General features: G+C 42.5%; 2 protein-coding genes across 4 annotated transcripts in view; one reads left to right on the top strand and one right to left on the bottom strand.

Annotated features, from left to right (window-relative positions):
- The window catches only part of mtrr (5-methyltetrahydrofolate-homocysteine methyltransferase reductase), a 69,546-nt gene extending 68,899 nt beyond the window's left edge, over nt 1–647 (bottom strand). Inside the window, exon 1 of the mRNA XM_080208256.1 lies at nt 482–647. The gene's annotated coding sequence lies outside the window, so the exon portion shown is untranslated. The remainder of the gene's footprint in view (nt 1–481) is intronic.
- Nucleotides 648–17,574: 16,927 nt separating this feature from the next.
- Nucleotides 17,575–22,761, top strand: part of fastkd3 (FAST kinase domains 3) — a 17,790-nt gene continuing 12,603 nt past the window's right edge. Inside the window, exons 1-3 of one of the 3 annotated variants that reach the window (XM_080208230.1) lie at nt 17,575–17,847; nt 19,120–20,578; nt 21,721–21,806. In XM_080208230.1, coding sequence (XP_080064356.1) covers nt 19,135–20,578; nt 21,721–21,806 — 1,530 coding nt within the window. In that variant the 5' untranslated portion in view covers nt 17,575–17,847; nt 19,120–19,134. Of the gene's footprint in view, nt 17,848–18,483; nt 18,549–18,638; nt 18,894–19,119; nt 20,579–21,720; nt 21,807–22,761 lie in introns of those variants that run through there. The other 2 variants (XM_080208212.1, XM_080208221.1) reach the window with 2 other exon arrangements.

Below are 22,761 nucleotides of genomic sequence, written 5' to 3'. Positions count from 1 at the left end.
TTTGCTTTTATTTTAAAGGTTTCCCATCATAGATTTAGATGAGGAATGATGGGAGGGGATTCAAGTAGAGCATAAACGCCAGCCGAACAACCTGTTTTTGCGCCTGATACCCGATGACAAACTCGAACTTTCTCCACACGTTTACAATAAGGTGAATTACATTTAAACATATTGCCCAAACCCCCAAAAATATAGTTCTATTGGCTCTCATTCTTCCTCGCCCCAGAATAAAATATAGCCCAAAGATTGGACGATTTTAGTTTTGTAAATACATCCTTTCAAAAAAAACCTTACCAATTGATTCAGAAGCATAATGTCACCTATATCACGTTGTAAGCAAAGATTACATAAACGGAAGGAATGGGATTTACACGATTTAAACATTGTTTGACAAATGAAGACACAAGGTAACTCCAACGCCTTCCTTCGGCACCACGAGAACTACAGTCCCCGGTGGGTGAAAATACAACGTGTTACTTACATAAGAGGACTGGCGATAATAACTGTCCTTTCCCTAAGAGCCGCAGTAAAATACACCCTTAGGGTAAATACTGCACAGCAATAGTAATGAAGAGGCTCGAGCCGAGGGATATGTGAAGTGCGGGCCAGTCCTAGCTGCTTCACTGCTGCTTTCTGAACGCTCCAGCTCCAGCTCCCGCTCGATACTAGTTTACAGGTTCCTCCACTCACTCGCAACATTGAAACAAAGCGCACGCGCAGATTAACCCCGCCCTCCCCGCCTGATTGACGGCACATCTACCCAATCAACATTTGAACACTGAAGAGATTCTCCAATGATGCGAAACGGGCGGGAGGAGGAACGCGGGCTCTTGTTGCGTCAGCCGGTGGGGGAGGAGATGCCGCTATCATATTTCGGTCAGTAGATGAGGATCCCGATGTTCTCACAGTGTCGCTGGGGAAACCTGCAAGTAACAGTCCCAATTCCACGAAGCAGGGCGGTTGCAATTTAATCTGATTTGTCCAGGTCACTAATTTGGAAGGAATAGGTCATTGCTTTTGTTTGTTGCGGGATTGGAGGATGTAACTCGGAAATGACAGAATAAGTAGGCAAAGCCAAATTAGCAACAGCGGATGTGACAGTCAACATTTTACATTAGATAACGGTAAAGTTTTAAGTTTCTTTATTAGTGTCACAAGTAAGCTTAACGCTGCATTGAAGTTACTGTGAAAATCCCCTAAAATGAAGATAAATTGACTTTCAAAAATCAAAATGGAGACACAATGAAAAGAGTTCAAAAGAGTCAGGTGGGGCTCAAAACGTTAACTCTATTTCTCTCCACAGATTATGCCAGACCTACTCAGCACTTTCTGTTTTTAATCACACGTTGAAAAGTCTTGGGAAGGCTCCATGATGAATGACATGTTGGAAGATCAATTACAGGAGTCTGGAAAGGGGCTGTTGGAGGCCATGTGCTGATATTCCTCAAATGTGTCCAGCCAGAGGTGGGAACGCTATTATTGAACTCATTTGCTGAAGACAGTAGTTACCAATCACCGACTTCTGTTTCAATAACACTTCTGCCTTATTTTCTGAGAGACTGAACCAAGGCTTCTTTAGTCATAAGCCATTTCACTCAAACTTTACTGTGTAATGCACAACCTCTGCAAAGCCTCATTTATTTTCATTTAGACACTTAAATTCTAACAATAGGTTTTTAACTAGAAGCAGGACTTTAAACCAGCAAACATACCTTAATGTGGGAGGTTTTATTTGCACCCAGAGCCCCAGAAGGAAAAGCATGTAATCTTTCAATAAAAAGTTTGGTTGAATGTGCCATAGCTCAACTGAATTTGCCACTTCCCCAGGACTGATTGGTGGTTTACTGATGAACACCATCCAATTAGCTCTTCAAGTGCGACTTGACATTGGCAGATGCTATTGTCAATCTTCTGCCATTACCCAGAAGCTGATTTCTGCCCCCTATTCCCTCTGCCCATGACCCACTATAAGTTACCCTAATAACTTGTATAAGTCAGTGCTGCTCAACTACACTGGCCTCTGCAAAAATCCTATTAAGCATGAAACAGAGGAGCTTAAGTCAAGACAAAATGATGCCCATGCTTGCATTTGCCTGGGTATTAATACATATATTATTGACTTTGGGATTTCCCACCCTGTGCAGTTGTGCCAAATTGTTATCTTCTGCAGGGTCCAATCGGTTATAGATGGCAATCATGTATCCATCAATTAATCCATTTAATTTCCTGAACAGAGAAGGCTACCGTACATTGAATGTTCAACTTTTAAGATCAACAGATCACAATGTGAATGCCAACTATGTTGACAGGTGTCACAACTCTTAACCCACATGATAAAGTAAAAGCCCAGAAGTTTAGAAGAATGAGGGGAGATCTCATTGAGACGTATAAGATGATGAATGGGATGGATAGGATAGAGGTGGAGAGACTCTTCCCGCTCAAAAAAGACAGTAGGACTAGGGGGCACAGCCTCAAGATAAAGGGGAGGCGGTTTAGAACGGAGTTGAGGAGGAACTTCTTCACTCAAAGGGTGGTGAATCTCTGGAATTCTCTGCCTGTTGAAGTGGTGGAGGCTGCCTCGCTAAATATTTTTAAGAAGCGGGTTGATGGGTTTTTGATAAGAGAGGGGATTAAGGGTTATGGGGAGAGGGCGGGAAAGTGGAACTGAGCCACAACAGATCAGCCATGATCTTATTGAATGGCGGGGCAGGCTCGAAGGGCTAGATGGCCTACTCCTGCTCCTATTTCTTAATCTCTCAAAAGTGGAATTTGATTTATTCAGGCACAAGAAAAATATCTACCCTAGTCTTTTCTCCATGAGATTTCCCAATTCCCATTCTCTTTCATCAGCACTTCAGGAAGTGTAAAGGAGAACATGTCCCTATCTACATCAACGGGGACAAAGTGGAAAGGGTTGAGAGCTTCAAGTTTCTAGGTGGTCAGATCACAAACAACCTGTCCCTATCCCCCCATGCCAACCTGACACTATAGTTAAGAAAGCCCACCAATGCCTCTACGTTCTCAGAAGACTAAGGAAATTTGGTATGTCGAGTGACGACTCTACTGTTACAGATGCACCATAGAAAGCACTCTTTCTCACTATATCACAGCTTAGTATAGCTCCTGCTCCACTCAAGACCAAAAGAAACTACAAAAGGTCATGAATGTAACCCAATCCATCATGCAAACTAACCTCCCATCCATTGTCTCTGTGTACATTTACCACTGCCTTGGCAAAGCAGCCAGCATAACTAAGGACCCTATGCACCCCAGACATTCTCACTTCCACCTTTTTTCCCTTGGGGGGGAAAAAGACCCAAAAGTTTGAGGTCGCGTATCAATCGACTCAAGAACAGCTTCTTCCCTGCTGCCATCAGACTTTTGAATGTACATACCTTACGTTAAGTTGATCTTTCTCTACACCCTAGCTATGACTGTAACACTACATTCTGCATTCTCTCGTTTCCTTCTCAATGAACAGTATGCTCTGTCTGTATAATGAGCAAGAAGCAATACTTTTCATTGTATGCTAATGCATCTGACAATAAATCAAATCAAATCCTCCTCCCCAGAAGCACTCCTCCCTCAGGCTGCTCACTCTCTCCTCTACTGGACCTTCCACTGTCTTCCTTTAGTCCCCTGCTCTCACTCATAAGCTTCTTGCTCTCCCCCACTAACCTCTCTTGCTTTCCCCTATGGCCTCCATTATGCAATCCCTAATTGACCTCTGACTGGATGGCTAATCAGAGTACAGAGAGGTGAACCATATATAGATGAACAGAATGTGAGGGTGCAGGAAAAGGGGATGGCCATTAGTGGAGCAGAAACCAGGACTTTGGAGAAAAATGTCACTTAGTGAAAAGCTTGGACTGTCTCAGTGAAACCGGGATACTTTGTCACTCTACATAGGAATGGCAAATGAACAATGCATTTTCTTCCACGAATGGCTACAGATGAATTTAGAATCTAGAACCATAGAGTATTTATTGTGTAGAAGGAGGCCACTTGGCCCTCTGAGTTTGCACTAACTCTCCAAAAGTGTTTTTTCCCAGCCCCTGCCTTGCTCTATCCCCATTACCCCGCTCATCTACCATGGTTTGGCCACCTAACCCATGCAACTTTGGATACTAAGGGGCATGGCCAATCCACTTAACCTGTACATCTTTGGACTGTGAGAGAAAACTAGAGCACCCAGAGAAAACCCACACAGACATGGAGAGAACTTGCAAACTCCTCACAGATAGTGACCCAAGGCCAGAATCAAATCTGGGTCCCTGGCGCTCTGAGGACTATTACTTACATGGCGAAAAACTGCAGCATGCGACGGTGCAGAGGGACCTCGGGGTCCTTGTGCATGAGTCACAAAAACCCAGCCTGCAGGTGGTCAGGAAGGCGAATGGGATGCTGGCCTTCATTGCGAGGGGGATTGAATATAAAAGTAGGGAGGTCTTGCTGCAACTGTACAGGTCACTGGTGAGGCCGCAGCTGGAGTACTGTGTGCAGTTTTGGTCGTCGCACTTATGCAAGGATGTTTTGGCCTTGGAGGGAGTGCAGAGGAGATTTACTAGTCTGATGCCGGAGTTGAGGGGGTTGAATTATGAGGAGAGGCTGAATAAATTAGGCTTGTACTCGTTAGAGTTTAGAAGAATGAGGGGAGATCTCATTGAGACATTTAAGATGATGAATGGGATGGATAGGATAGAGGTGGAGAGGCTCTTCCCGCTCAGAAAGGACAGTAGGACTAGAGGGCACAGCCTCAAGATAAAGGGGGGGCGGTTTAGAACGGAGTTGAGGAGGAACTTCTTCACTCAAAGGGTGGTGAATCTCTGGAATTCTCTGCCCGTTGAAGTGGTGGAGGCTGCCTCACTAAATATATTTAAGACGCGGGTTGGTAGGTTTTTGATAGGCAAGGGGATTAAGGGTTATGGGGAGAAGGCGGGAAGGTGGAACTGAGCCACGACAGATCAGCCATGATCTTATTGAATGGCGGGGCAGGCTCGAAGGGCTAGATGGCCTACTCCTGCTCCTATTTCTTATGTTCTTATTTCTTATGTGAGACAGCAGTGCTAACCGCTGTGCCACCATGCTGTTGAAAAATAACTTTGACAAAATCATAGTAAATTCAATTCTCAATATGTCCTGCCAATGTAGAATAGCAATTCAAAAGCCAACAATATTTTGAGCTACATAAGCATAACAGAGTGATGCAAATTGGCTGGTGGTCAAACTACAAATCAGGTTAGTCTGTGCCATAGCTTCTGTTCTGGTTACCAAAACAAGAAGGAGATATTCAAATGTAGCATGTGGTGATCATATTGATTCCTAGTGAATTTGATTTGATTTATTATTGATGCATGTATTAGTATATTGTGAAAAGTATTGTTTCTTGCATGCTATACAGACAAAGCATACTATACATAGAAAAAAAGGTGAAGGTGCAGAACGTAATGTTATAGCCATAGCTGTGGTGTAGAGAAAGATCAACTTTGAGGTAGGTCCATTCAAAAGTCTGATGGCAGCAGGGAAGAAACTGTTCTTGAGTCGGTTGCACATGATCTCAGCCTTTTGTATCTTTTTCCTGATGGAAGAATCATAGACTAGAATAGAATCATATAATCCCTGCAGAGCAGAAGGTGGCCATTTGGCCCATCAAGCCTGCACCAACAACAATCCCTATTCCCATGTATTTGCCCTGCAAGTCCCCCTGACACTAAAGAGCAATTTACCATGGTCAAGAAGAGAAGGTGGTAGAAGAGGGGGAGACATGGCATTGTTAGTCAAGGACAGTATTATGGTGGCAGAAAGGACGTTTGATGTGGACCTGTCTATTGAGGTAGTATGGGCTGAGATTAGAAACAGGAAAGGAGAGATCACACTGTTGGGAATTTTTTTTTATAGGCCTCCAAAAAGTTCTAGAGATGTAGAGGAAAGGATTGCAAAGATGATCCGGGATAGGTGCGAAAGTAACAGGGTAGTTGTTATGGGGAGCTTTAATTTTACAAATATCGATTGGAAAAGCTATAGTTCAAGCACGTTAGAGGGGTCAGTTTTTGTCCAATGTGTGCAGGAAGGTTTCATGACACAGTATGTAGATAGGCCAACAAGACATGAGGCTACATTGGATTTGGTACTGGGTAATGAACCAGACCAGGTGTTAGACTTGGAGGTAGGTGAGCACTTTGGTGATAGTGATCACAATTCGGTTACGTTTACCTTAGTGATGGAAAGGGATAAGCATATACCGAAGGGCAGAAGTTATAGCTGGGGGAAAGGTAATTATGAGGCTATTAGGCGAGATTTAGGATACATAGGGTGGAGTAGGAAATTGCAGGGGCTGGGGGCATCTGAAATGTGGAGCTTATTCAAGGAGCAGCTACTGCGAGTCCTTGATAGATATGTACCTGTCAGGCAGGGAGGAAGTGGTCGAGCAAGGGAACCGTGGTGTACTAAGGAACTTGAGGAAGAAGGAGGCTCATGTAAAGATGAGACGTGAAGGCTCAGTTAGGGCACTGGAGAGTTATAAATTAGCCAGGAAGGAGCTAAAGAGAGAGTTAAGAGCTAGAAGAGGACACGAGAAGACTTTGGCGGATAGGATCAAGGAAAATCCTAAAGCTTTCTACAGGTATGTCAAGAATAAAAGATTGGTTAGGGCAAGATTAGGGCCAGTCAGAGACAGCAGTGGGAAGTTGTGCGTGGAGCCTGAAGAGATAGGAGAGGCACTGAATGAATATTTTTTGTCAGTATTCACGCAGGAAAAAGTCAGTGTAGTCGAGAATACTGCGATACCAGGTAGTAGACTAGATGGGATTGAGGTACATAAGGAGGAGGTGTTAGCAATTCTTGAGAGTGTGAAAATAGATAAGTCCCCTGGGCCGGATGAGATTTACCCTAGGATTCTCTGGGAGGCTAGGGAGGAGATTGCAGAGCCTTTGGCTTTGATCTTCACGTCGTCATCGGCTTCAGGTATAGTGCCGGAAGACTGGAGGATAGCAAATGTTGTCCCCTTGTTCAAGAAGGGGAGTAGAGACCATCCTGGGAATTATAGACCCAGGGTGAGCCTTACTTCTGTTGTAGGCAAAGTTTTGGAAAGAATTATAAGGGATAGGATTTATAATCATCTAGAAATAAATTGATTAGGGATAGTCAACACGATTTTGTGAAGGGTAGGTTGTGCCTCACAAACCTTATCGAGTTTTTTGAAAAGGTGACCAAAGAGGTGGAAAAGGGTAAGGCAGTTGATGTGGTGTATATGGATTTTAGCAAAGCGTTTGATAAGGTTCGCCATGGTAGGCTATTGCAGAAAATGCAGATGCATGGGATTGAGGGTGATTTAGCAGTTTGGATCAGGAATTGGCTAGCTGATAGAAGACAGAGGGTGGTGGTTGATGGGAAATATTCAACCTGGAGTTCAGTTATAAGTGGTGTACCTCAAGGGTCTGTTTTGGGGCCACTGCTGTTTGTCATTTTCATAAATGACCTAGATGAGGGTGTAGAAGGATGGATTAGTAAATTTGCTGACAACACCGAAGTTGGAGGAGTTGTAAACAGTGAGGATGGATGTTACAGTTTGCAGAGGGACATAGATAAGCTGCAGAGCTGGGCTGAGAGGTGGCAAATGGAGTTTAATACGGAAAAGTGTGAGGTGATTCACTTTGGTAAGAGTAACAGGAGTACAGAATATTGGGCTAATGGAAGGACTCTTAGTAGTGTTGACGAGCAAAGAGATCTTGGGGTACATGTGCATAGCTCCCTGAAAGTTGGCACCCAGGTTGATAAGATTGTTAAGAAGGCATACGGTGTGTTAGCTTTTATTGGTAGAGGGATTGAATTTCGGAGCCGTGAGGTAATGCTACAACTGTACTAAACTCTGGTGCGGCCGCACTTGGAGTATTGCGGACAGTTCTGGTCGCCGCATTATGAGAAGGATGTGGAGGCATTGGAAAGGGTGCAGAGGAGGTTTACCAGGATGTTGCCTGGTATGGTGGGAAGGTCTTATGAGGAAAGGCTGAGGGATTTGAGGTTATTTTCATTGAGAGAAGAAGGTTACGAGATGACCTAATTGAGGCATACAAGATGATCAAAGGATTGGATAGGGTGGACAGTGAGAGCCTTTTTCTTCAGATGGTGGTGGCTAACACAAGGGGACATAGCTTTAAATTAAGGCGTGGTAGTTATAGGACGGATGTCAGAGGTAGGTTCTTTACTCAGAGGGTAGTAAGGGTGTGGAATGTCCTGCCTGCAGCAGTTGTGGACTCGCCAACTTTAAGGGCATTCAAATGGTCAGTGGATAGGCATATGGATAACATTGGAATAGTTTAGGTTAGAGGGTCATTAGATTAGTTCCACTGGTCGGCGCAACATCGAGGGCCGAAGGGCCTGTACTGCGCTGTAATGTTCTATGTTCTAATCAACCTAACCCGCAAACTTTGGTGGAAGATGGAAGAGAGTTTGCCCATGGCGCATGGGGGTCCTTGATTATGCTGGCTTTTCCGAGACAGCAGGAAGTGTAGACAGAGTCAATGGATGAGAGGCTGGTTTGTGTGATGGATTGGGGTTTGTTCATGGCCCTTTGGAGTTTCCTGTGGTTTTGGCCAGAGCAGGAGCCGTACTAAGTGGTGATACAACCAGTAAGAATGCTTTCTATGGTGCATCTGTCAAAGTTGGTGAGAGTTATGGTGGATATGCTAAATTTCCTTCGCCTCCTGAGAAAACAAAGGGACTGGTGGGCTTTCTCAACTATAGCGTTGGTGTGGAGAGACCAGGACAGGTTGTTGGTGATCTGGACACGTAGGAACTTGAAGCTGTCAACCATTTCCATTTCATCCCTGTTGATGAAGACAGGGGCATTCCTAATGTTGATGAGTTATGAAGAAAGAGTGGGGAAATTTGGAACTTTAATCTTTGACATTTAGCATCTGAAACGTCCAAATGTATATAAAATGTGGATAAGTTATTGAAAAAGTAAATCAAGGGTCACTGTTGCATTGTGGCAATGTCTCTGGACTGGTGAATGATGCATCTCCGCCTACTCCTGAGGTCCAGCATCATGGATGCGAGCCTTCAGCCAACTTGATTCACTCTACGTGACATCAGAAAATAGCTGAAGGCGTAGATACTGCAAAAGTTATGGGCCTGATAAGAGTACTGAACACTCATGCTCAGTGGCAGATTAACTACCACCCAAACCCCTAAACTGAGCTTTAGTAAGGCCCCCTGCCCCACCCTTCGTTGAATAGAATAAAGTGACGTTAAGTGATGTTTGATAACTTATATCGTTGTACTATGTATAATGTACTACATGTATAATATCATAAAGTTATATGAATCAATTACAGCCCTTTTATTCATTTATTTTTCATTTTCTTTACATCAGTACTTTAAAAAGCTTCTGTGTTTTTTGGTTTATAAATTGTCAATAACAGCATGCAAATCAACAGATCGAAGCATGTCTGATTCAATGTGCATGAGTGCCAGATGACCAAGTTTCTCTTCGCTCATTGTTATATTAATTCACCCACGGGTATAATTATGAAAATTTATTCACCCTTAAAAGGGTTAAACCAATTCTTTTTTTGCTCTCGGGCCCCCCTCCCTTCTGGCCCCTAGACTTAAGCCTACTCAGCCTAATGGTTAATCCGCCACTGCTCGTGCTCCAAAGTAAGCCTTGCTCCAATTCAAGCTGTTTCAGAAGAACACTGGTATCTCCCAACAACGTGGAAAATGGTCCATATAAAGAGCACAAATCTAATCCAGCCAATGACCTTCCCATGAGCCACCTCTCGATCATCAGCAAGTGTTGTCAACAGTGCTTTTGAGCAGCACTTGCACAGTGATAGTATGCTCACTGAGTTCTGATAGAGTCATATTAGACTCAGTGTTAATTTTGTTTCTCTCTCCACAAATGCTATGAAACCTGTTCTCTCTGTTTTTATTTTACAGTCTTCTCATTGCTGCTTAGTTTGAGTTTGGGCAATTTGGTTCCTGATCTCATTAAACTTTTGTCCAAACATGGAGATAAGAGCTGAACTCCAGAGGTGAAAGAGACTGCCCTTAACATCAAGGCAGCATGAGACCAAATGCAGCATCATGGAGCCCAAGCAAAATTGAAGCCAATGGGAATCAGGAGAAAACGCTCCACTGTTTTGAGTCATGCCTAGCACAAAGAAAGACTGTTGTGGCCATCAGAGGTAAATCATCACAGTCCCAGGACGTCACTGCAGAAGTTCCTTGGTACAGTCTTTGGCCCAACCATCCTCACCTGTTTCATTAATGAGGTCAGAAGTGGGGATGTTTCCTGATGTTTGCAATGTTCAGTGCTATTCACATAATATTCAGGTATCTGCTGGTAAATGGGAAGTGATTTTCACGTGACGTGAGTGGTACGAAACAACCGTTTCAAATGAGGGAGAATCTCTCCATTCCCCCATGATATTTAATTGCACTACCTTCACTTAATTTCTACTAGCAATACCCTAGGGTTAGCCATTGACCAGAAACTGAATTGGGCAAGCTACATAGAATATGCGGTTACAAAAGCAAATCAAAGCTGGGAATTCATAGAATCCAGAAGGAAGCCATTCAGCCCATCAAGTCTGTGCCAACTCTTTGACAGTGCATCTTGTCCATGCTCTAACCCTGTAACCTCACATAATTACCCCACTAATCCCCCTAACCTACATATCTTGGGACACTATGGAGCAATTTAACATGGCCAATCGACCTAACCTGAAAATCTTTAGATGGGGAAGAAACCAGAGCACCTGGAGGAAACCCACGCAGACATGGGGAAAACATGCAACTTCCAGTCACCCAGGACTGGAATTGAACCCAGGTACCTGGTGCTGTGAGGCAACAGTGCTAACTACTGTGCCATCCTGTCAGCCAGATTCTACGAAGAGTAACTAACCTTTTGATTCCCCACAGCCTTCCCAACATCTAATAGGCACAAGTCAGGAGTGTGATGGAATACTCTTCATTTGCCTGAACGAGTGCAGCTGCACCAAATGGAGTGCAGTAGTTCAAGAATGTGGCTCACCATCGTTTTAAGGGCAATTAGAGATGGGCAACAGGCTCTGGTCCTGCTAGTGATGTCCACATCCCATGAAAGAACAATAAAACCTGGAAAAATATTTAGATTAAACTGGACAGGTAGAATAGAAAGCAAGAGGTCACAGACTTTAGTAGAAGATACATTTGAGATTAGTATCTGTTCTTCTCCATGCAGAGTGATCGATACTTGGAATACATTCCTAGATAAAATACTGGAAACTATAAACAATAACTTTCTGACCTACATTAACTTTGATTTAAAATTTATAGAATCATAGAGTACATTCTGTTGTATAAATACCTTCCTAGATTTGGGCAGGATTTTGTGGTTCCCCGTGTGTTTTTTTTCAATGGAGGAGACATCTCACCATTGGCTGTCTGCAAGACTTTCCAGTCCTGCCAACATCAATGGTGTTTATATAGCTCATCCATCCTGCTGCCTGGAAGCCCACCGTGAGGGTTTGCCTTCTGGAGGAATGGAAGATCCCGTCAAAGGAAAGGGCCAGAAAATCCAGTCCCCTTTCTTTGTGACTTGCTCTGTACCTGCACTTCCTTTGACAACCAGACCATCAGCTGTGGAGATACCACACTTTGGGATTCCCTCATTACACATATTTTCCTTTCCTCCTTTTAAGACTTCTAAAAATCCCTTTCTTTGGCAAAGCGTAATATCGCCTTTCTTGGTTCTTCATTTATATTTGTCTAATTAGTTTTTCTAAATTACGTTGCAAGTTGCTTGATGTTAAAGTACCCTTTAAAATGCAAGTTGTTCTGGTGGTTTACCCAGGAATTTAAATTGTTTTTGACTGAGGGATTATTGTTGTCCAGGACAACCAGTCTCAATCCCATTAAACAGAAGAGCAACAACCATCTTAGAATTGAGAAAGTCCAGATAACATCAACAAATAGCTTTTGTGTACTGTATGTTTGTATGTCAGGTCAATGATAATGTTAGTCAATCTAAAGGTAATGTTTACAGAAGCAAAAAATGTGAACAAAATGCTGAAGAAAAGAAAGTGATTGCTATTCATTACCTGAAAATTTCTAATTCACTATCAATGCTGTGCTAAGATGCATCTTTAAAGCATTTATCCATAAGTCTAAATAAGACCACGGTGAAATCGCTTTTGAAGTATTGAAATTTGTCTATTCTTTTAAAGAACATTGAGGAATTGGAGAAAATGGAAAAGGGACTGGTGAGAATGATTCTGGTACCTGTAGAGTTAGATTATGAGGTTGGAATCTGAGCTAAATTTCTTTCATTGCATTGCTTGCAACACAATGTGGGTGTTTAGAAAGCTTGAGAGATGCTCTTTGACTTAATTTTTGTCTTTGTGCTCTGAATTTAACAAGCATCAAGAGACATCAAGGATTAGAACCATGGTTTCTTTCCTCCAAGAGTGGGAGAGTGAGCTGAATTGTAAGTGCAAGGAGTTTGCTGAATGAGTCGAATTATCTTTCTTTTATTTCATGATTCAATATATCTTGGTTATTAAAGGAGATAAATGTGCCAGAGTCATTTTTCAAATGCATGTGTTGCAATAATAGCACTGGGTTTGCTGCAGCAGGATATCTTACTTCATGCCCCAATAGTTAGATCTTCTCCTTCACTCTTTAGCTCAAATACATTTTTGGATGTAAATTGCTGCAAGTGCAAGCTGATAATAGTACACAGACGTCATTGTGGAATTCTCTACCGTAGCAGATTCTCACTTGTTGAGTATGTTCAAGACTGAGCTTAACTGATTTTGGACATTCAAGAAATCAAGCAATAAGAGAATAATGTGGCAAGGTGGAGTTGATGTAGAAATTCAGCCGTGATTTGATTTAATGGAGAACAAGCTCAAGGGACCATATGGCCTCCTTCTATTACGTTGCTGGCACAAATATTATTAGGAAAAAAATATTATTTTGTATGTGGATATATACTATATATCCTTATATATATTAGAATGACTATTTGGATAAGTTTCTGGTTAGCAGCCACGTAATTGTGATATCAGTTGCTGTCTTCAGGAAGAAAGTGTAGCAAGCCTCAAAAAAGGTAACCATAGAACCTCGTCTAACTGGAAGGTCAGAGTGATCAATTACTGGAATTTAAAATCACAAACCATGAATGTCAGTTTTATGAGAAGGAAGGGGTTTGTTTTTGAAGATTCTAACCAGAAGTGCCTCTGGTCTGCTATGATAAGTGAAACCACGTCACACACTTACATGCTGAGCTGATAAAAATATATCTCAGAAATACACAAACGTTTTAAAAAGTATAACATGTTCAAATTCTTACTTGATCAGATCAGTTTAGTGTTTACTGGAATTGAATGTTTTAAATTTTAAAAAATGCTTGAAATAATAGTGAATAGTATTAACTATGCATCATATGAGAAATGCAAGGGAGCAGGATTTTTATTTTGTCAAATACCACTCATTAAACAATTATTTCACATTTAGCTGCCCTATCACTCAACATAATCCAAACAAACTAAACTGCTGAATCACAGTCCCACATGTGGTAAATTGTTCTTAGAGTTTATTTTTAATTTGAAATTTTTGTTTTGCAATCACTTTGTGTCTCTTTATTCCCACTCTCAATCAAATCCCTTTCACCCTCTCTATATTTATCTTTCTGTACCTAATTTGACAGTAACTTCTCCTATTACTTCTGTTTCTTTCTCTACCCTTAAATTTACTTAGTTCAGGAGATAAGCTGTTGGTCCTGTCATCCACCAACCTGTTTTATTGTCCAATTATCCATTAACAAATCCATGGTAATTTTCCTTAATTAATTCACATTTGTTCAAGTTAATTTTATCTTAGACTATGATTTCCACAAGTTTTGGTGACCAGCGTGGTTAAACTGACAGGATAGTATTGTTGGGTTTATTATGCCCTTTTGCAATTCTCCTGACCTCTGGCACCACCCCTATACTTCTGGCAGATTGGAGGATTATGGCCAGAAAATCCTCCTTTACATCCCTCCATACCTTCACATGCATCTCATTGAGTGACCTATCAACTTTAAATACAGCTGGCCTTTCTAATAGCTCCTGTATCAATTTTTAGTCCACCTAATATCTAAACTATTTCTTTTTCACTGACTTTGGTAGCATCTTTTTGGTAAAGACAGAAAGTGCTCATTTAGTACTTCAGCTATGCTTTCTACTTCCCTTTTTACCTTTAATTAGCCCCACCCCTGCTCTTACTACTCTCTTACCATTTATGTGCCAATAGAAGACTTTCAGATTCCTCATACGTATTAGCTGCTGGTTTCTTATCAAACCTCTCTTGCTATAAATATGAAAGGTCATGATTTATGTTTTATGAACATATTAATCATGTCGAGCCAAAAAGGCATTAAACTTACCACACAATTCCATTAGGAAAAAAGTACAAAAGTCTGAGCTCCTTCAGAAAAAAGATACAAAAGTCTGAGGTCACATACCAACCGACTCAAGGACTGCTTCTTCCCTGCTGCTGTCAGACTTTTGAATGGACCTACCATGCATTAATTGATCTTTCTCGATAACCTAGCTATAACTATCATACTACAGTCCGCACTGTCTCGTTTCCTTCTCTATGAATAGCATGCTTTGTCTGCATAGTGAGCAAGAAACAATACCTTTCACTTAATGCTAATACATCTGACAATAATAAATTAAATCAAAACGACTGAGTGACGTGCTATGTGAATTTCAGTGCCAGTGTGATCCAGGTATGTAGGCCATATCTCCCCACGACCAGAGGATCATTTCAAACCTCGGCCATATCAGTTCTCACCCAACTGAAATTGGTCCTCCTCCAATTAATTATTTTTGCATTAGACTGTTCTTATTCTTTTCCGGAGCCAACCTAATCTTATATCACCACTCCTCCTGGCATTTGATTTATTTGACACACCTAATTCCCCAGAACCAGGTCAGGCAATGCCTCTTTCCTCAACAGGCATATACTAGAAACTTAATTCCCTCTCACTCTAAAGCCACGTAATTAATGTCAGCTGCTCCTCAGTTGATAACACTCCTGCCTCCTGAAGGTTCTGGGTTCACATCCCTCTTCAGGACTTGAGCACAAGCATTTAGCTTGAGGGAGTACTGCACTGAAAGAGGGGCCATCATTCATGAGATATTAAGCAAAGGCACCATCTACTTGCTAAGATGTACTGCTTTATGTATTTTACTGTAATTTTCCAATTCAACCTGCGTCCCATATTTCCTAGGACACTATTTATCTAGGCAGCAACTGGGAGACTGCTCAGAGCCACTTTGATGCATGGCCACAAGGAACAGGAGAACTAAGCAGACTGTGTCTGAAAGTTGTTCAACTTGGGTGAATGGTTGGGGGAGTTGGGTTCACTACCACTCAGGCCTGAGGTAGGAAGGTGGTCCAATTCCCAAAGCACTCAAGCCCGAGTTGGTTGGGGGTTCCTTGGGTCTCCAGTTGGAGAGGGGATCAGGGTCTGGTGGCACATGCCTGAGTCAGGGGAGAGGGTCTGGCATGGAAGATGATGGCATAGTTGTAATGTAAAGCTAGTTTTAGTAATGGTGATCATGAGACTGTCATTGATTGTTGTAAAAATCCATCTGATTCATTAATGTCCTTTCTAGGGAAGGAAGTCTGCCAGCCTTACCCAATCTGGCCAACATGTGATTCCAGACTGACAGCAATGTGCTTAACTCTTACCTATCCTCTGATATGGTTCAGCAAGCAACTCAGTTCAACGGCAATTAGGGGTAGGTAATGTGGGACTTGACGGGCCCGGACCTGCTGGAAGTATACGAGAGTATGCTTCTGGAAGGCAGCATGTCAGAATCCATGAGGAAAAGCATCATTACCCTCATCTACAAGCAGAAGGGGAAAAGGGAAGAAATTAGAAATTGGCAACCCAATTCACTATTGAACGTGGATTATAAAATTCTAGCCAAGGTCATAGCCAACCAGGTCAAGTCTGCTCTGGGGTCAGTCATCCATCCTGATAAAACCTGTGCCGAACCCGGCAGGAAGAACTCTGATAGCCTCGTGCGACTCAGGGATATGATCACCTACGTGCAGGACAGGCAGGTAGACACCTGCCTCGTCAGCCTAAACCAGGAAAAGGCGTTTGACAGAATATCACACAGCTACATGATGGATGTGCTCTCCAAAATGGGCTTTGGGGAGGGAATCCGCAATTGGATCCAAGTACTCTACACAGACATCAGTAGCGCAGTTTCAATCAATGGGTGGGAATCAGATAGGTTTCAGATCAGGTCTGGAGTCAGGCAGGGCTGCCTTCTCTCCTCCATCCTTTTTGTATGTTGCATTGAACACTTTGCTGAGGCCTTCAGAAGCTACCCCAGCATCAAAAGGGTTACAATCCCAGGCATGCGGGTCAAAGCCTCCCTGAACATGGATGACGTGGCTGTCTTCTGCTCGGACCCCTCGTCTGTTCGCAGGCTCCTCAAATCTGTGAGCAGTTCAAGCTGGCCTCGGGAGCCGAAGTCAACTGGGGTAAGAGCAAGACCATGTTCCTTAGGAACTGGCCTGACAGATTCTTTGTCCCCTTCACCATCAGGGCAGACTACCTTAAGGTGCTAGGGATATGGTTTAGAGCGGCAGGGGCAGGTGTCAGAAACTGGGAAGAGCGCATCGCCAAAGCGAGACAAAATTTGGGCTTGTGGGAGCAATGGTCCCTCTCTATCACCAGAAAAAAATCTGGTTGTCCAGTGCAAGGTACTGTCCGTGTTGTTGTATGTGGTGCAGGTCTGGCCTATCCCCAAATTCTGTGCAGCAGGATTCATCAAATTCATCTGGAGATCAAAGATGGATCGTGTCCGGAGGGAAGCGATGCACAAATCTCTAGAGAACGGAGGGAAAATTGTTCCCAATGTCACCCTCATCCTGATGGCCACTTTGTATGCGGCTGCATCAAGCTGTGTGTGGATCCTTGGTATGCTAACAGCAAGTGCCACTGCCTTGTGAGGTTCTACCTGTCCTAAGTGTTGCAGAGGATGGTTCTGGCCACACTGCCATGGAACGTTCCAAGTAGTTGGACCGTGCCACGGCACTTGTCCATTGTGGAGAAGTTTTTCCGAAAACACAACTTTGACTACATGGCAATCAAGCAGTAGTCAGCACGTAATGTCCTTGAGACACTGAGAGAAAAGGAGATGGTGGATCCTGTTGGATGGTCCCCTGAGCAGACTGTCAGTGTCATCTGGCAGAATGCCTCATCACCAGAACTCTCAAACAAGCATCATGATCTGACTTGGCTGGTGGTGAGAAGGGCATTCTCTGTCAGATTCTTTATGCACTCTCGGGGTCTCAACACCGCCGCACGCTGCCCTCAAAGTGGTTACAGGGGTGATGAGACGGTCGCACACCTCCTTGTGGAATGTGCCTTTGCAAAGAAGGTCGGGAGTGAGATGCAGTGGCATTTGTCAAGGTTCATCCCAAGCAGCTTGGTGATGTGGGACTCTGTGCTCTACAGGCTGTTTCCGGGGACACACACCGAGACGAATGTCAACTGCTGCTGGAGGGTCATCAACTCGGTGAAGTTGATGCACTTTGGCTCGCCCGAAACTTGCTGATCTTCCAGTTGAAAGATTTGGCCTCAACCAAATGTGGCAGACTGGCACATGCCGAGGTCCAAGACTACACGCTGAGGGATGCGCTCAAACTTGGGGCAACCGCCTCAAAGGCACAATGGGGAAAGGCCACTGTGTAAAGCCTTTCAACCGAGGGCCTGGTAACTGTAGAATACCCTTGACCTGCAGAACTGAGTGCTAATCTGAAAAACAACAGCACACAGTAAAATCTGATGTATGTATATAGTTTCAAGTACTGAAATGTAATGAATATAATGTGAAATAAATATTGTGTAGTACTGTAAAAATGACTTTTTTTTTACACTTTGTAATTATTGGATATGTCGTTTTGCAGTGGTTTACTTGGAAGTTTTTTTATGAATTAAAGTATATTTTTGAAATTAAAAAAATTAGGGGCAGGCAATAAATGCTGGGCTTGCTGGTGACGTCCACATCCCATATAAAAAAATAAAGGCCTGAGGGGTTGGCGAGAGGAGATCCTGAGTATGTCTATTGGTAGGGTGAGCAGAGGCATGTTGGGCTACAGTGTGGACGTGTCCGTAGGGTTGAGGAAGCAGACTGTAAGTGAAGCATTTTGTACCTGGAATGTTGTGAGGGGCATAATTTTTTATTTGGGCCCCTTGTACCATCTCTCCAAGCATGCACCTAGTAATATATATATATTTATGGATTTAACAAGCCTTTTCAATGAACTTGGAGATCCTTTGTTAATAGGCACTGTAAAAAAAAATACAATAAAGGCGACCAAAGAAAAGCTCAGCTGATGATTTCAACGATGTAATTGTGATCAGAAACCAATCCCTTCACTGAATCAGCTCAGAGTGTGGGCGGGAATATGCAGAGCAGACACTGCAACTCCGGAAAAGCGGGGAGTTGGCCGCTCGGCCAGGCTCTCGCTGGTGGCTACATGTGACGGTGAGGTGGGAGACAGGCCCGGGGGACAGGCCGGAGAGGGGCGGCGAGTGGGAGGGAAGGAGGCAGGCTGCGGGGCGGGGGGCAGGGTCGGTTTTTGGTTTAGGCTTCTTACTAACCTTCCTATCAGGCCAGTCCCACCGGGCGCTAACCCGGTTGTGGGCCCGGTGCCGATTCTCTCTGTCTGAAATCTTTAAGGAGCGATGGTGAACCAGGAACAGAGGCAGCAAGGGCAGACAGAGTCTGAATCAGCAGTCTGAGACGAGAGAAGGGAAACTGGCAAAAGATTAATGTTTCAAATCTTTGCCGTCTGCTGTCTCAACCTTAAATCTGCAGCATTTGATATCAGTAAATGTTACATTAACAAATAGAGGTCGTGGGAAATTTATTTGTTATTTCTTATTAGTTGAATCCTCAGTTATGACAAACCTTCAAAATTTAAAATATTTATTTGAAATATTTTTCATATTTATTGCAAATGCTGAATGCAATTTCTCTAAGTTGTTAATCTTTTGTAAACATCATGATTCATAATGTTGGGAACTTGTGACTATCCTGATTCTTTTTCTAACAGGTGATTGAAGTGGCTATGGCATTAAATCTTCTGAGAGTGTTTCATTTTGTTTCAACTGAGTTGCAAACATACAGCTTTTTATGCACCATCAAGTGGCAATTGTATCCCCGCAATAGCCTTAGCAAAATTCTGTATCCACAATGTAGCCGGATTTCTTTAACAGAACCTCTAAAGGCATGGCATCAATGGGTTCCCAATAAAGGATACCACAATGTGGTCAGAGACCAACCTTGCTGTAACTTGGGGACAGTGTGCATCCATGGAGATGCTGGGGAGAACTTTAAGTTGGACTGCAAGCAACATGCTTCCTCCAATGAACAGAATTTTTTGAAAGATTTAAAGAATTGTAAAACTGTGAAACACATTTTTAAACTGCTAAACTCTTTGACATCCATTACGGATACAATGGCAGCTGCCGCTTTGCTTAAAATGTCACAGACTGAACGAGATGGGGATGGACTGAAGAATCCTGCAGTACTGCTGGAGAATGAGGTCTTCAAGGCATTGTGTTTCCAATTTGAGCATGAATCTTCACAGCTCAGCACTACAGGACTGGTGACTGCATTGTATGCTTATGTTCAATTGTATGTGGACCCACAGAGCACCCTCATGGTGCGATTACTGTCAGAATGTCAGGTGCGGCTCAATAAAGGGCAGATGGTCATTGCAGACTTGTGTTTGCTGGGCAAGGCTTTGCTGGACTTGGAGGGCCCAGGATGTCGGATGCTGAAGCAAATAATGGAGGAAATTCAAGCGCAGAAAATGGATGACTGGACGTCTGAAGAGATAGCAATAGTTTATAACTTGCTGGAGGCTGGTGTGGGTGAAGGAGGAAATTACCAGCAGCTGCTGAACAAAATGAACACCCACACCTTTCATTTAGCTTCCAGCCTGGGTCGCAAAGCCAAAAATGACATCCTTAATGCAATGGTTGTGCTCAAGCAAACCCGAGCAATTCCTTTAGTAATTAATCTGTGTAAACATTCAGTGAGACATGTCCCTCATTTCTCTGATCAGGAGCTTGTAGTGGTATTGAATGCTCTAATGTACTTTGGACACAGTGACAGGTTTTTCACTGATGCTCTGGAAAGAAATGTCCCAAAAAAAGCCTTTGTCATGCAGCCAGAAGCAATCAGCAAAGTGATGCAGTATTGCAGCCAGCGGCGGATCCTGTCACCACCCATATTTGATGCAGTTGCTGAGAGTTTTGTTTATAATTCAGATAATTTTACAACCAAAGAAATTGCCTTACAAATTATACCCTTTGGCAAGCTGAACTATCTGCCGCCAAATACAGGTCAGCTTTTTCGAAAGATTGAAAACCTGTTAAGAAGACGGTTTTCACAATTTCAGCCACGTACTCTGCTGAACCTCCTCCATTCATGTATATTGATAGAACGCTTTCCTGTAAATTTTGTAGCCAAAATCTTTAGTCCATACTTTCTGCAACAGCTGGAAGGTGAGCTAAGCTGTTTAATGATTCTGGTTCTCGTAACATATATACCATTCTTGTGTTGTAGAAGCAAAGTGCTCTCCATGAATTATTTCATTGCAAAATGGTAAATTTATTAGCTGATTTTGAAGAGAGAAAGAGATTAATTTTGACAATGGTGACAAAGCTTGAGGAATATATTTATGGTAAGAGTTCTTGACTGACAATGTCAATAGTGGGCTTTGTGGAGGTGGAGTTTGATACTCCATTCCTAAGGGGAAGAGAAGCCAGCAACGGAGGTTATAATTAAGCTTTCTGTTTGAAATATCTACATGTTGCCTAAAACAAAACAATAGTGACATTTTAAAATAATTTTATTTCCATTTTTCTGTCTGTTATCAAAGCAGACCTGTAGGATTGTTATAAAAGCAAATTGTTGTGGATGCTGGAATCTGAAACAAGAACAAAAATATTGGAAAGTCTCAGCTCTGATAGCATCTCTCCCTGGAGTGATAATAGAGCCAAGGTTTTGAGTCTGATGGCCTTTCATCAGAGCTCTGAGAGGCACAGTGCCAGGTCCAATTCTGGCTGATTGTGTGGAGTTTGCACTTTCTGTGTATATGTGGGTTTCCTCCAGCAGTCCACAGTGTGCAGGTTAAGTGGATTGGCCATGCTGAATTGCCCCTTAGTGTCCCAAGATGTGTAGCTGGGGGGATTGGCAGGGTAAATACGTGGTGTTGTGGGAAAGGACCGGATGGGATGCTGTGTCAGAGATTTGGTGGCCTTCTACACTGTAGGGATTCCATGAAAACATTGCTTTATTAAGGTCAGATTCCTACTGGGGTACAGTGTCACAGCGACAAGACCTCCAGAATATCACCCAAATGTTCATTTTTCACGTGTTAGCCAAAATTTAGGGAGCTTCACTTATAGTTCAGATTTTGTTTCCAGCTAAACTTCTTGGACAAGCAGTGAATGTCAACACACATGCAGTAGAAAGCAGCAAACAATAGCAAGTTGCTTCTCATTCTCAAATTAGCTAACTTAGTTTCAATTTAGTGCTTGTCTGTAATGCCATCAGTTTTATTAAAGCAGTAATGAGAATACCTAACTCTAAATGGTATGGGTCATTTTCAATTTGATACTTTTTTGTTTATATATCCTAATAGCAGAAGGAACAGGTTTTGACAAATTTGTCCTTGCCCAGCTGACCCAGCTGTTTATGACTATGAAACTGGAGTGTCGAACATATGAGGTACGTTAGATTTTTTAATTGTTTGTCTTGATGTATTGTAAAACAAATAATTCTCTTGTACATTGTCCATGGTGGCTTAATATCAAGTTTAGACTTCAGGTGAAACAGGGTTCGAGGGAAAGAATTAACTTGACCAGGCCACATAAACTTGGTTAAGTTTTAATTTAAAGTCATACATGCTGAGAGTTAAAAACTCAAGACTAATCTGACCCGTTCTACTGAGCCACGGAGGGCCATTAGGTTGGAATTTGTTGAAGCAGGGCATTTTGTATGAGTTGGATTTCATGACAATTCGGCTGAAAAAAAAACTTTTATACTGCAAATTGCTGCAAGTGAGCATTGTTAACTGCAGCGAGATCAACAAGGTATCTGGGACTTTGATGAACAATGGGGCTACCAGACTGCCTCCTTAACCATTTAAATTTAAGGGCACAGAAAGAAACTGAGGAACAATGTAGAGGAAATTCTGGTCCTTTAAACAAAATACCAAAAGCAAAATAAAGAGAGTGAAAGAAAGACTAGATTGAGAATAAGAGGGCAGAAAAAGATATAGGAAAGGTAAGAAACAATACATTTAACATTTTAAAAAGCTCTCAACAATTTAACACCTCTTGCAGGAGCGAGACATCAGTTTAAATTGCTCTTCATCTTGATCTCTGAAGTTGAATGGCATTGCAAGAACATGATTCTCATCATTGAAAAGTTCCTTGCACTGCTAACTATCAACATTACTTTTTGTGGAGAGTTTAATTAATTTTAGCAGCTCAAATGCAGAAATGTTTTGGGCAAACTCTGGTCATTGCAAGGTTTACAACAGGTTGGTGTAAATCACCTAGCAAGTTGTGGTGATCGTCAACTTCAAGCATAACTCTTTTTTGGCATAAATTACTGAGTTGTTTACAAACTAATGGCATGTGCCATTGTTTTTCCAACAAATTCTTAAAGTTACGTAGAA

This window comes from Carcharhinus amblyrhynchos, chromosome 2 (genome assembly GCF_965287045.1).
Source record: "Carcharhinus amblyrhynchos chromosome 2, sCarAmb.v2.hapA, whole genome shotgun sequence".
Classification (NCBI taxonomy): domain Eukaryota; kingdom Metazoa; phylum Chordata; class Chondrichthyes; order Carcharhiniformes; family Carcharhinidae; genus Carcharhinus; species Carcharhinus amblyrhynchos.
This window is presented reverse-complemented; position numbering and strand designations above follow the sequence as displayed.